At 47.6% G+C, this 14,522-nt stretch overlaps 2 protein-coding genes across 2 annotated transcripts; one reads left to right on the top strand and one right to left on the bottom strand.

Annotated features, from left to right (window-relative positions):
- Positions 1–3,018: 3,018 nt before the first annotated feature.
- Positions 3,019–4,175, bottom strand: LOC136457615 (classical arabinogalactan protein 9-like). The gene is made up of 2 exons (XM_066457643.1): positions 3,659–4,175; positions 3,019–3,431 (listed from the first exon to the last, which is right to left on the bottom strand). The coding sequence occupies exons 1-2, from the start codon at positions 4,173–4,175 to the stop codon at positions 3,397–3,399; spliced, it is 552 nt and encodes a 183-aa protein (XP_066313740.1). The 3' UTR covers positions 3,019–3,396.
- Positions 4,176–8,710: 4,535 nt separating this feature from the next.
- Positions 8,711–14,522, top strand: LOC136457614 (uncharacterized). The gene is made up of 10 exons (XM_066457642.1): positions 8,711–9,079; positions 9,206–10,520; positions 10,619–10,765; positions 11,166–11,270; positions 11,356–12,070; positions 12,153–12,313; positions 12,405–12,486; positions 12,574–12,693; positions 13,985–14,056; positions 14,153–14,522. Exons 2-10 carry the CDS (start codon positions 9,211–9,213, stop codon positions 14,258–14,260), a joined length of 2,820 nt encoding a protein of 939 aa, XP_066313739.1. The 5' UTR covers positions 8,711–9,079; positions 9,206–9,210; the 3' UTR covers positions 14,261–14,522.

The raw sequence follows: 14,522 nt of genomic DNA, 5'->3' as shown, positions 1-14,522 counted from the left end.
CAAAAATAACCGAAAACCGAGAACCGAACCGAATTAACCGAAACCGAATTAACCGAAACCAAAAATTTCGGTTCCTAGTTCGGTTCCCAGTTCTCAGGAACCGAAATAATGTCGGGTAATTCGGTTCCAGACCTCGGTTAACCGAACAAAACCGAAGAACCGACTCAAGTATAAATACAGAACCTTTAGGGTTTCTTGACTCCTCCCTCACTCTCTCTGTCTCACCGCACGCCTCCCTCTCCCACCGAGCCGCCTCTCCCTTCCTGAGACCGAGACCAAGCGCGCCTCTCTCGGTCTCTCCACTCCGTCCTCCCTCTCCCTCTCCACTCTGGCCTCCCTTTCCTTCTCCCTCTCTTTCTCTCCCTCTCCATTTCCAGAGCCTGGGGCACGTCCCCTTCTGGCAGCTGCGCGACGCGGGGGGCGCGGCCCCTCCTCCGGCGACAGCGCGACGCGGTGGGCACGGCACCTCCTCCAGCGACGGCACGGCGCGGGGTGCGTGACCCCTCCTTCAACGGCGGAGGCACGACGGGCGGCCCCTACCACACCCCGAAGCACCTCCACCACCGTCCCATGGCTGGATCCAGTGGAGGGCGACACGATCTATGGTGGGCCCGCCCCCCGCGGTGGATCTAGTCCTGGCGCGCTTCCCGATAGCGGATCCACCGCCTCCCCTGTCCCCGGTCCTCCCCTGTTGCCGGTGTCTGCTCTGGAGGTCGAGGCCGAGTCCGGTGCGTGCCGGCTGCCCTGGAGGCCAGATCTGGACGAAGGGGCGACTGCCGCTGTTTTTTTTCATTTTCCCCTTTTCTTCCCTTCTGTTTCGCTGATGTAATGTATGGCTCGGTTAGTTCGGTTCTAACCGAAACCGAACCGAACTAACCGAGACCGAATTTCCTCGGTTCCAAGTTCTCTAGCTAACCAATCGGTTCTAAGTTTTGTGCTAACCGAATTTCGTAAATAACCGAGGAACCGAACCGATCGGTTTTGGTTAACCGAATGCCCACCGTGACTTGCAGTCGCTCATGCCATGGTGAGCAAGAATGTCCAGAGTGTACTGACGCTGTGAGAGAAACAGAGTTTCCTTCTGTCGCTGAACTGCCACGCCAAGAAAATGGTGCAGGAAACCAAGGTCCTTCATGGCAAATTCCTTCTTCAGTGCATCAATCACCCGGTATAAGAGTGGCTGAGAGGAGGCTGTAACAACAATATCATCCACATATAGGAGCAAGTAGACTGTCTCGGTGCCGCGGTGATAGATGAAAAGGGAGGTGTCGGACTTGGCTTTAGTGAAACCCAGAGAGAGCAGATAGGAAGCAAACCGGCTGTACCATGCTCGCGGTGCCTGCTTCAAACCGTAGAGGGACTTGTTGAGCCTACAGACGTGTTCGGGAAGAGCAGGATCGGCAAAACCAGTGGGCTGAGAGCAGTACACCGTTTCTAACAATGTCCCGTGAAGGAAAGCGTTCTTCACATCAAGTTGATGGATCGGCCAGTCCCGAGAGTGAGCCAGAGTGAGGACGGTGCAAACAGTAGCTGTCTTGACGACAGGGCTAAAGGTTTCATCGTAATCAACACCGGGGCGCTGTGTAAACCCGCGAAGCACCCATCGAGCCTTGTATCTGTCCAGAGAGCCATCAGCATGAAACTTGTGTTTGAAAATCTATTTGCCGGTGACCACATTCGCCTTGGCAGGGCAAGGGACGAGATCCCAAGTGTGGTTGTCCAAGAGAGCAGCATATTCTTCTTCCATAGCCCGACGCAATGGTGATTGGTAAGAGCGTCACGACAGGACCACGGTAGCGGGGACAGGGCCTCGGTGTGCAGAGCGAGACGAGGCTGCTGGTACCCAGATTTCCCACGGGTCGCCATGCCATGAGAATTGGTGACGGGCTGGATGGTAACAGCACCTGCCGAAAGCGGAGGACCACTCTTGACATAGCGCGGTGGAGAGGGAATGATGCCGGAGCGTCGGGGAGGAGGAGTCCCAGCGAGGGGCTCAGGCGGCGAGCTGGGTGCCGGGGCACGCCGGGTGTAGACATGGACGACGGGCGGTTTGTCGAAGTAGGATGCCGGGGGCGCCTGCACAGGGGACGTCGTGGACGCCGGTGCAAGGGCGGACGTCGAGGGCGCCTGCAGGGGGGTGCCGTGTGCGCCGGCCGAAGCGTGGTGAAGCCGGGTGGGGAAGACCGGGACGCCGATGTGCCTAGGGCAGGCATCGAGGCGACCGACGGCCGGGGCACGGTGAAACCCGGTGGAGGTGGCCTGGACGCCTGCGTGCCCAGTCCCGGCACCGGAGTGACCGATGGCACATGCTGGGAGGGGGCGCACAGAGGCGCAGGCGCTGGCAGGGAGCCTGCGCCCCCAGGTATACCTGTAGGCAGAAAAGAGACTGACGGGGGGTCGTCATCAGTTAGAAAATCAAGCTCGTGTGTAGGTGGTGAGGGCCGACGAAGGGAGAAAGGAAACGTTGTTTCATCGAAAACAACGTGGTGAGAGATGATGACACGGTTGGTGGCGAGGTCGAGGCACCTGTAGCCCTTGTGATCGGGAGAATAGCCAATGAAAACGCACAGAGAAGAACGCGGGGCGAGTTTGTGAGGAGTGGTGGCGGTGAGGTTGGGGTAACAAGTGCACCCAAAGGTCTGGAGGTCATGATAGGAAGGATGAGTGCCATAGAGCGCGAAGAAAGGGGTGCTCATGTTTAGAGTCTTGGTGGGGAGGCGATTGATGATGTGAGTGGCAGTGGCAAGGGCATCAGCCCAATAGGAGGGGGGCATGGAAGCTTGGAAGAGCAAGGTGCGGGTGACATTATTGGTGGTACGAAGCATGCGCTCGGCTTTGCCATTTTGCTGCGAGGTATAGGGGCAAGACATGCAGAGAGAAACACCTTTAGCAAGAAAGAAAGCACGAGACGTAGAGTTGTCAAACTCACGGCCGTTGTCACACTGCACGGATTTGATGGTGCAACCAAACTGAGTGAGCACATAGGCGAAAAAATTAGAGAGGACAGAAAAAGTGTCAGACTTTAAGCGAAGAGGAAAAGTCCAAAGAAAATGAGAGCAATCATCAATAATAACTAGATAATATTTAAATCCGGATACACTGATAATTGGGGATGTCCACAGATCACAATGGATCAAATCAAAATTATGAGGTGCTCTCGACAAGGAACTAGTAAAGGGTAAGCGGACATGGCGCCCAAGCTGACAAGCATGGCAGAGGGAGTCATCATCAGGCTTGCTGCAGATAATTGAAGAAGACTGGGCGAGGCTCTGAAGAGTTGCCTTGCCGGGGTGGCCGAGGCGACGATGCCAAGTAGCCGGGGAGGGAGTGGCCACAAGAGCGCAGGAACCGGAGGGCGACGACGGGAGCTGCAGGGTGTAGAGGGGCCCTGAGCTGTTACACCGAAGGAGGACGTTCCTGGTACGGAGATCCTTCACAGAAACACCAAGAGGGTCAAACTCAACAGAAACGAGATTATCAGAGGTGAACTGTCTAACAGAAAGAAGGTTTTTAATGATGTCAAGGGCCATAAGAACGTTGTTGAGATGAAAGGGACCAGAAAGAGTAGAGTAGCTGGTGCCAACGATCGGTAAGGTGGCACCATTGCCCACCACAATGGAGGAAGGAAAGGAGGAGGATGGCGACATGGTGACCATACCAGGGTTGGAAGCAATGTGAGAAGTGGCGCCCAAGTCGACAACCCAGTCCGAGGAACTTGGTGGCGGGGTGAGGGTGACGGTGCTGAAGGCATTAGCGAGGGACTGGGGATCCCATGGTGACCATGCAGAAGGGGACGTCTGGGTGGGCGCCTGGTAGTACGTTGCAGGAGCCGGAGGATAGTATGCTCTAGGAAGAGGCATGCCCGTCATCAGAGCTTGCTGTGGAGACGAAGGCGGGCCGACGCGAGGCGGTGGACCGTGAGGACCACTGGGGGCGGACCCGGGCCACATATGGATGGACCCGGTCCATGGGTTGAGGAGGGAGGGCCACTGCGGTCCGCCTGGCGGGCCACTGTGCGAACCGCCTTGGCCACGGCCGCCGCGATGACGCCGGCCACGGCTGCTGCCAGATGACACCCCCCCGGCGGCCTGTGGAGGGCGTGGGGATGCAGGCCCAGGAGGCTTGCTGGACGAAGAGGCGATGAGAGCCGAGGGAGGCGCCGAGGGAGGTGCCATGTTGAGCTCGGCCAGGCGTAGGTCAGCGCGGACGTCAGCAAACGAAGGGAACGACCGCTGACGGGTGATGAGCTGCAACATGAATTGGAAGCGCTCGTTGAGGCCACGCAGAATATTCAGCACAAGAGTACGGTCGTTGATGGGCTCGCCAAGATCGGCAAGTGCATCAGCCATACTCTTCATCTTGCGGCAGTAATCGTCGATGGAGAGGGTGACCTGGGAGAGGGTGCGAAACTCAGCGTCGAGAAGCATGGCGCAGGACTCACGATTGTTCAGGAACTGCTGTTCGAGCCCGAGCCATGCCGCCCGAGTAGTGATGCCGTCATGCTCGTGGATGATGTCTAGGAGGTCGGAGGAGATGGTGTTGAAGAGCCAGGAGACGACCACACAGTCCATGCGCGACCATGTCAGGTCGGCGAAGCGGGAATCATCACTGAGGACGTGGTCCTTCAGAGTGAATCGGCTGAGGATGAGAAGGACGTAGCCGCGCCACTTGGAGTAGTTGGAAGACTGCAGATCAAGAACGATGGGGATCAAGTTCTTGATGTTCTGGACAGCGGCGGCCTGGCTGTGCAGATGAGCAATGGCCGCAGCTTCAGAGCGGTCGTCGTCGCCGTCCACGGTGTCGTCGTCCCGGAGGGATTCCGTGCGAAGACGCTCACGGAGGGCAGCGACCTGTTGTTCCAGGACGTCAGCCTGCGCATGCTCTTGGTCAAGAGCAGCAGCGGCGGCACGGACGTGTTCCTGGGCAGCGGCGGCTGACTTGAGAAGGTCAGCCTCCTCCTGGAGTTGCCGACTGCGCTCGGAGTTGGTGATGCGCAAGGAGACGACCTCCTCTTCCAGCGTCTTGGCGGCGGCGAGGGCTTCGTCGCGAAGCTGAGTCGCGGTGGAAGCGGCCATCGGCGCTGCAGCCGTCAAGGCGAGGCGCGGCGGCCGAGGGGACGGGGGGGGGGAGCAGAGGGGTGGGCGGGAGGTGAAAGGCCCAAGACGTGATTAGTTTGATACCATGATAGAGGAATGCCAACAGGCTTAGATTCATTTAATGATGAGATTACAAGAGGGTTACATATAAATAGAGGATATAGGGTAGCCCAAAGGGCCAAGCCAGCCTAGAGGAGGCGGCATGTACAGGTAGGAAATAAATACTCTAACAATCACAAAGGAAAAAAACCATAGTTCTGGATTATTGTACAAGTATCTGCCTTCAATTATCTCCCTTTAATTCCTGAGTCCCTACCAGCAGTACAGAAATTATGAAACTCGAGAACCAGAAAGAAAACTATCTTACCAAACAAATTAAATCACTCCCACAAAGCAATTCTAAATTTTGAGACAAAAAGCGATATCCCCTGTTTGTAAAATTCAGAAACTTTTTGCTATTGTATGATCTATGATGGTCTGAATTATGAGAAGATAATGCATTAATTAACACCACATCTTAGAAACTATGTAGGTACACTTGGTCAGCAGTCTTTATCATCATGTTGGATCTGCATATTTCATCATACATATCCACAAAGTAAAATTATCCCTAAAACTCTTTACTTCTTCTGAAAAATCCAATTGGGTCTTTATCAACCGACATTCAACATCTTTGTCACATTGATGCTCTACAACTACAATGTAGGGGCTGTTTGGATCCATTACCACTAAAAATTAGCTAGCTAATTAATAGCTTCTATTTTTTAGATAGCTAATTTTTAGTTCTACTGTTACACCAGCTGGGAGACGACGAGTCTAAAAGACGCTGTGCACTGCGACCCATCTGCTCCTGTCGAGTGTCTTGACCACAGCCTCAAGATCATCGTGCTGCAATCATATAGAGGAGAAAAGCCACAGGTTGATTTCGCAAAGTTCTTTGTTGAGAGAGCCAGGATCCTCGAAGTCATGAAGTTCTGTGTCAACAGATGTTGCACTCCAGAATGGCTTGAAGACCATTGCAGGCAGCTCAATATTGAGAATAGAGCCTCAAGATGTGCTCTGTTTCCTTTCGTGCTCCAGAACGAGTTGCCCCGTATATTTTGGATGGATGGTGTCCTCTCTGGGGAAGACCCCTTCTTAGACTGTAATGCCTGATGGCGGTTTCTTCTTCTTGTCGCCGGTTCCTGTCAGGGATTACTCGTGGATGGGCCATCATATGGGCCCTGGGCCTTGGCCTTGGCCTAGTTGAGCATTGGCCTAGAGCAATGGACATCACCTACAAGAGCGCAGGTCACTCATCATCTGTCTGTGTTTGGTTTCTTTGTGTGGCTGATGGATTCAGTGACAAGAACACCTGTGTTTATGATGGTCATTCCTCCAGGGGCAAGAGCACTATGTGTTTCACTGATCCTTTAAATCCTTTTATTATACCCATAATCCTTTTTTCTTCCAAAAATACATTCTGATGGCTCCTCTGCAGCCGGAGATAAAGGGTGATAAGGCGATTCTTCGTGGAGAGATATATAGGAAAGATGTTTCACGGTTCAGTATTGCTGAGAGCAATTCTTTTGAGCTGTAAATGTACTGTTAGAACTTAATACATGAGAGATTAATTTTTTTTGAAGGGTACATGAGAGATTAATGAATATGAAGCTGATGGATTAGGCAAATTACCATGACAATACTAGATAAATAACACTATGTATGTGTACTATTTGAATTGAAGGTTCGAAGGTAAACAGTGTGCTGCTATCGTGACATGTTTGTGACGAGAGTCACTTTAGTTGCCCTAGATTAGTTGAAGTCGCTGAAAAGAGGACGCGAAAGCAATATTCGAGAACAAGTTTAATTTTACAAGGGTTAATTTGGAGATAAGACCAGAATAAGCCAAACATCAATTCAAACTCTGTTTCAATGTTAATCAAATAATGTATGTCATAAATAATTGACAGACAATTGACATTCTGGACAAGACCTATAAAAAAATTGAACTTTGATTATAGTCAAAACTTTAGAACTTCTTTTGAAAATGAATTATAAACTATAAATAATTTAATGTGAAACATAAGAAATAAAGTCAAATGTGTCCTGAAAATCACTTCCAGAATTTCTCATGCTTTAACATATCTATAAATATATATTCTGATAGAAAATGGTCAATGACAGCTCAAACAGTACAAAAATAAAAAATGAAAGTATTCTTGACCAGAGATAAGTATGCAGTGGGGCAATAAAATAGAACCAGGTAAACACACAAAGTGCACAGAGTGTTTGCACAGCACAACACTGATTTCACTAGTTCACAATCGGTAAAGCAACAAAAGATGTTGATATAATAATTGCTGTTGCCGATCCGCTTGTAGCAACACTTAAATAAAGATATAGTATTAAAGAAAACAATGTCATCGTTGGAGCTGGCTGTAGATTCCTTCTAGTTCTATGATGGAGTATGTGAACTGGCGACGAGAACGAGAAACCATCATCATGCGAGAACGAGAGCCATCATCAGGACATACATGTCTTCTCTAGAGAGGACACCATCCATCCAAAATATACAGGGCAACTTGTTCTGGAGCACGAAAGGAAAGGAAACAGAGCACATCTTGAGGCTCTGTTCTCAATATTGAGCTGCCTGCAATGGTCTTCACGCCATTCTCGACTGCAACATCCGTTGACACAGAACTTCATGACCTCGAGGATCCTGGCTCTCTCAACAAAGAACTTTGCAAAATCAACCTGTGGCTTCTCTCCTCTATATGATTTCAGCACGATGATCTTGAGGCTGTGGTCAAAACACTCGACAGGAGCAGATGGGTCACAGTGCGCAGCGTCTTTCAGACTCGTCGTCTTCCAGCTGGTCAGTTTGTAGAACTAAAAATAACACCAACATATTAATTATACAAGCCAGCAGTGGGTGGTGAATTAAGAGTAAGGCCCCGTTTGGTAGAGCTTCTACTGGCTTTGGCCCTGTTCGCTTGAGCTCATCAGGCAGAATCAGCCTTACGTTTCCGTCATGAGAATATTGTTTTTCTCTCACAACAAATCAGCCCTACAAATCAGCCGCAACAGCAATAAGTTCTGCCGAACAGGGCCTTCAGCTTATCTGACGCATTCATTGTTCATAGACTATTTACAGGAGCTATTTTCTCTCTCCTCTCTCCTCTCATAGAGCCGGTGGGAGCAGGTGAAGCCAAAAAATCTAGCTTCTTCTTCTCCCACCGGCTCTGTCAGGAGTCGGAGGAGAAACGTGTGCACGAGTAGCAGAAGGGTAGTTTGGCCATTCTTAGAAAATATTGACACGGTCAAAATAGTCAACTAACAGATGGAAGGATGACAGTGCCATCTAGCGAAGAAAATTTTAACTTGGTGTCAGATAAGAAAATTTGAAATTTTAAGTGCCAAATACAGAAGACTGATTTGTTTGGGTGCCAAATAAATATTTCTCTCGTATATAAAGGCTGGCTCCTTCACAAAAGAAAATAAAATAGAAGAAAAAACAAGGTTCTTTGCATAAAATAAAAGAGGTTGCGAAATGCTCACGTCCCTTCGTTTCCCTGCCAACGGTCACGATTCGAGCCTCCCACCGCCGCCGACCGCATCTGCCTGCTCGGCGCCATCCCTCCACATTGATGCCCTAGGGTTTCTCCCGCGCCTCAGCCTCCGTCCCGTCGGGGCGATCGAGCGGAGCCTCCCACCGCCGCCGACCGCATCTGCCTGCTCGGCGCCATCCCTCCACATTGATGCCCACCTAGGGTTTCTCCCGCGGAGCTCCCGAGGTCCTCAGCCTCCGTGCCGTCGGGGCGATCGAGCGGAGCCTCCCACCGCCGCCGACCGCATCTGCCTGCTCGGCGGTGCCTTCCCGTCAATCTCCATCCCTCCACATTGATGCCCACCTAGGGTTTCTCCCGCGGAGCTCCCGAGGTCCTCAGCCTCCGTCCCGTCGGGCGACGCGGCTCCCGCGGAGCTCCCGATCTCTGCGACTGGTATGTTCCGAGTTCCAACACCCCCCTTCTCTTTTCGTTAGTTGAGTATCGCTGCCGTTCCCTCCCTCTCTGGATGAGTTCCGAACCCTAACCCTAAGTGACGTGACACGTTGGTATCTCTGCTAGGCACCATGTCGACCAAGTACACGAAAAAGGAGCTCAGAGTTAATGACAACATGGTTGCAACGGTACTCCAAGGAACTCAGGGATGTGCAAACTTGGTGGCAATACACAATTTGGTCGCCATCAGATATAGTTCAACTGTTGGGAAGCCAGGCCCATGGACAGAAAGCTTTATCAAGTCCGTCCTCCGTGACATGCTGCAGCTAAGCATTGATGAAGTGGTTGACATGCCAGACGCTGATGCAAAGGAAGCTAAAAATGCCCTTGCTAATATTCGTACTCAGTTCTCTTTGCAACCATGCTTGAGTGCTCATTTGGATTTTGTGCAGAATGGGTCAACCTTGCTTTGTCAGCTTTTGAAGTTACATCTGCTTCACGGGTGGGTGCTAAATCCGGAAGACAGTAGCTATGATTTTCTCAGAGACTTTTCTCATAGTCAGTTGGTGGATCACTATACGGAAGGCAAAGGTGACCATGTGGAAGCCTGTAAAAGGTTATTGGATGATTCAAGCAGTCAATTGACTTCCTATGGGTTTCGGTCTTTGTCTGAGGAGCTATCTGACGATGGAGCAGCACTTCTTTTTTGCCGCAACAGATTAGATGTTATTCACAAACACAATGGTGCTCTATTTATATATGTAGCTGACCAGGCCATTTGCCAACAAATGCCTCAAGCGGTTTGGATGCTGTTTGAAGAGCGCCAAGAAAAAAACATTTACTTCACTGACCAGTATTCCCCTGTCAAAGGCCAACCGCACGAAGATAAGGCTAGGGAATGGTTTAGGGAATTTCTTGTGAACCAGAGAAAAGGCAACGAACCAAAAGAAGACAAGGGGAAGGAGAAAAATAAGTCATCTCAACAAAGGCAGTCCGATGATGCAGCTCCTGAAAGTTCTGAACCAAGTGAAGCTACTGGAAAACATGGAGAAGATAAGTCTTCAGATAAGATGTCCTCTGATGATAAAAGGGCCGAAGCAGTGGGCTCCCATCACAGTGATGGTGGAGAAGTAGCGGTGTCTCATCAAGACAGCAAGGTGAAGAAGTCACCTCAACAAGCACAGTCTGTTGATGGGGCTGCTGAAAGTTCTGAATCTAGTGCAACCACTGGAATCTTTGATGGGGCTGCTGAAAGTTCTGAATCTAGTGCAACCACTGGAATCTTAACTACTGGAAATGAAGCAGAAGTTAAGTCAGATAAGCCGACACCAGAGGATGATCAAAGAGCAGAAGCAGTGGGCTCTCATCACAGTAACATTTCTGTAAGTCAAGATGGTGTGCCTAAGGGTGATGCGTCTGATTTCTTGAACTTTCTCAATGAGTAAGCTTCTAAACTTATTCCAGAAGTATTTGTTTTCTAGATTAGAGTTTTGTTGTTCTAGACTAGGGGTTCTATTCTAACACATTTCATTTTTGTAGGTTTAAAGACAATGGTTGCTCTGCGCATTACTTCGAAGGCACTGTGGCAGCCTTTGCTTCACAGAAGCCACTGTTTTATGTGCCATACGATTTTATCATGGCATTTAATGAACCATTGGCACTGAAGATCCAAGACAACTATTCCGGGTAATAAGCCTGCTGCATCCCTTAAACATACTCCCTGTGTCCAGAATTGTTAGGCAATCTCTATTGAGCACCGGTACCAAGGAGCCACTTAAAGTGACTCTGTTGCCTATAGTCAAAGTGTTTAGTAGCTGATGTGCATGCTCTCATTAGGAATTCCCGGCAAGGAAGATGAAGCAGCAGCCATAGAAGTATGGTGTGGTAACATGGATAGTTAATAGGGGGTACTACTGACCAAAACAACAAATGTATGCATGGGGAAGTAAAATATGCCTAAGATTTGAAAATATGGCTAAGAATTCTGGAAGGAAGCAGTATTTGAGTAAATTGCATCATAGAGCTGTATTTTCATGATAGACTTAGCGTTATTGCTTATTTTTGTGATTATTTTTCCTAAATACAGGATTTATGAAGATCTGAGGAAAGCCGTTGTTTTCTATTTATCGAAGAAAGGAGTGCAATCCCCGGATGCTGTATTAAAAATACTTGGTCGTCCTGAGGCTAAAAGGTAGCTTCTTGACTAAAGTGATAAATATGGTGATAAAAATGCTGGCGTTACTGATTGCATTCTTTTTTTTATTCTTGGAATGTAGCGTCCAACGTTTTCTGGATTTTGTTGATACCATCGTTTTGCATGAACATTATGCTGTATATGGCGAGCATCCTAAAGCACTGCCATCATATGATAGTAGGAGGATGGGGTTGGGTTATCTCGGTTGTATTGTCGCCAAGTTCAAAACAGGCAGGTGTTGGGCTGGAAAGTGGTCTGAAGCTAACATGAAGGTCAAGAACGGCTCTAAGTTTGTGATCGACTTGGAAGAAGATTGTCAGCTCGACGCTGATGGTGGATTTCTTGATCTAAATAGATTCTGTGAAACTGTACTTAACCGTCTTAAGATTGATGGGAAATTTCTTCCTTACTTTGACGCGTTAGCTGAGGACCACTTGTTGATAAATGATTGTTTTGGAAAACCAGAGAAATGGCAGAGGTTCCTTGAATTGATTAGCTACCCTTTGGCTCTGAAACCACCCCTGGTCCGAGCCGCATTCATCTGTAATGTTTACATAGTGGGAGATGCAAATTCCTCAGGGAATCCTCCTACATACAGTCCATTATCCAGCAGAAGGAATTGTGTTGATTGGCGACGTGAAGCACTTAAGCATCCACTATTGATGAAGGTCTACGATCACCAAAATGATCGTAAGATTAGAAAGTATAAATATCTTATTGACAATTGGTCAGCTAAACACTGGCATGTTTTTAAGTTCTGTAGACACTTCATCCAGCATGCTCTTGGCTATACTAAGGTGATCTTTTGTTGTTTTTACTTGCAATTTTTCTTCTTAAAAATTTTAATAAAACATAATAATAACCTCACGGTTTCTGTAGGGTGACGATTTGATCCAGAAAATCAAAGATATATCTGAAGTTGATATATTGCTTTCCCGTACGATTTGGAAAGCCATTGCTGCATCTTTCAGATTTCTTGTGCTAAACTGTGGTGTTGATGGCCTATTTTCCAGTGCGTGGAGGCACTATGTCGGATCTGAGTATGTTACTTTTGATATCGCTGGATCTGTTTGATTCTTTTCTTAAAATGTATTTTATTTTCTTAACAAGTGTCGATATATATGGTTATAGTTATGTTGACAAGCCAAATCTGGAAGATACAACAACAGGTGACATGGTGCAGGGGTTTTTAGACAGCATTTCTGAGCCGAATGTACGGTATCTTCCACATAATATTTGTTAACACTATTCTTGACTATGTATTTGAATGAATGAATGCTAACAATATCAATACTTGCAGATATCTGGATATGTGTACTGCGAAATTTCATTATATTCAGAACCGCAACACGTATCTATTATCTTCAGTGATGCTCAATTGATACAGCTTCAAAAATTTCTGAATGGTATCAACTTTAGGGTAGGTCCATTTACAGCTGATTATGTTCCATTCGACATGAAAGTTAGATGGTAAATATTATTCGTGTGGCATATGGTTTCACGCTTAAATTATGTTTCTTTGATAATTTTCCTATTTAGTTTGCATTGCTGGCATCAGGAAAATCCAGACTGGCAGTTTGCATTGGCCTTTATTTCTTACATAGGACTCACAGAATCTTTTATTCATTTCACTCGTATGCTGCCTTCTAGGTTGTAGTGTGACCTAGCTCAAGCTGCTTCTGTCATGTGATAGTATTATTACTGTTGGTCCTTTAATTTTGCGATAGATATGTTAGAGTTGTGTATCTTGCTGTGTATAATACTTTTTCGTAGTGAGAATTTGTTCTTCTAAAGTTAGTCATTCATATTTATATTATAATGTATTAATTGGGCCTTCACTGTTATATGGTATATGACACTTATTGATATGATGTTGTAACTTGTAGCAAGTAGTCTGTGTTCCCTTTCCTTTTATATCATATGTGGTAGGTAAGATGATAGTCTTATTCTCTTCTCATGCTTGAATCATTTCTTACTGTGATGGGACAAGGACTTAATAAGGATCATGTTTTACGAAATAGAAATGTTTATTCCTTTTACATGATCTGTTTGCCGACTGTTGAGAGTGGGTTTATAAGACAATTTTGATTGCAACTTTTTGTTAGCAGAATGGTTTATTCCAGGATAAACTTTGATGTGTTTCTCTTTAGCGGATTCTAAAAAAAGTTGTGGTTTTAATGATAGAATTTCTCTGAGATAGGAATGGTGGTGGAGTAGGTGTCAGATTACGGGGCTGTTTGGTTGGCCGCCTCGGCTTGCCAAGCCACAGGTTCGGCATGCCACAAATTTTCCCGGAGTTGTTTGGTTGAGAATCCAACCTAGGCGGCCACAGAACATGCAGACCTGTATTCTCGCCACCATCTGTGGCGAGCCACTCTGCCGCGCATGCGGCGTGGCTTTTTATGGCCGGCATCCAAACATCCCCTAGGAATACTTTGTGTTGCTTTGAAGGCTTTCGAATTCTGTACATGATTGCTGACTTGTGGCGTCTATCATTTTAGAATATTTTAGTTTGTCGATCTGTCCATGTGTGTTCTAGAAGATAGCTCTGGTCGTGTATTCTTCTTAAGTGTGCTCTTTGTTTAAGTCGTGCATATTCTCGAGTGGCGAGCAACGCGGTGTGCTTATTTCAAGCTTAAGTAAGAATAGTTCAAGTTTTCCTCCATCAAAGTCATTTATAGGGTTATAAGTGACTTGTGTTCAATTTTCAGTGTGTGCATAATGGTGCTTATCTACAATGTGGATCAGTAAAGTTGTGGAAACATATTTATACTGCTACAGAGGTACAAGTTCATGTTGCCATAGTTTGATTACTCTGCGGCAGTTTCCTCATGGAACCAGTTAACTCCATACTTCTTTTCTCTGATCATGTGTTGCAGGAATCTGCTGAGCGCGGAGTTATCGTGGTGGAAGGACCCTACTCTGCGGAGTATGACTCTGTATATGAAGTGCTGACAGAGTTTCTGGACTTGCCACCCACGCTGTGACCGTTGAGAAGGCCGACGAAGATTCATCAGGAGTTTTGCAGCCGATTTGGAAGCTCGAGGAGAATTTTTTGTGTTAGCCCCTGTAATTATGCGACGAATTGAACTTGCTTGGTCTGGACTGGAATCTTGGTCTGGCGATATTAGTGATGGTTTGCTTTAGTTGGGTTGCTGAATTTGGAGGATCTCCTCGATGTTTTGCTTCACACTTCGAATTATCAGTGAGGAATTACTGTCATGGTCTCATGGATGAGCCAAAATTCAA

This window comes from Miscanthus floridulus, chromosome 6, assembly GCF_019320115.1.
Source record: "Miscanthus floridulus cultivar M001 chromosome 6, ASM1932011v1, whole genome shotgun sequence".
NCBI lineage: Eukaryota > Viridiplantae > Streptophyta > Magnoliopsida > Poales > Poaceae > Miscanthus > Miscanthus floridulus.
Note: the sequence above shows the minus strand (reverse complement) of the source record. Positions and strands in the feature narration are given on the sequence as shown.

What these genes read in the sequence shown, in the direction of transcription:
- LOC136457614 (XM_066457642.1), top strand. Translation starts at nt 9,211, where the DNA reads ATGTCGACCAAGTACACGAAAAAGGAGCTCAGAGTTAATGACAACATG. An exon ending in ATGCTCTTGGCTATACTAAG is followed by an intron (nt 12,071 to 12,152) that starts GTGATCTTTTGT and finishes CGGTTTCTGTAG; the next exon opens with GGTGACGATTTGATCCAGAA. An exon ending in ATATTTATACTGCTACAGAG is followed by an intron (nt 14,057 to 14,152) that starts GTACAAGTTCAT and finishes CATGTGTTGCAG; the next exon opens with GAATCTGCTGAGCGCGGAGT.
- LOC136457615 (XM_066457643.1), bottom strand. Translation starts at nt 4,175, where the DNA reads ATGGCACCTCCCTCGGCGCCTCCCTCGGCTCTCATCGCCTCTTCGTCC. An exon ending in TCACATTGCTTCCAACCCTG is followed by an intron (nt 3,432 to 3,658) that starts GTATGGTCACCA and finishes GTTTCTGTGAAG; the next exon opens with GATCTCCGTACCAGGAACGT.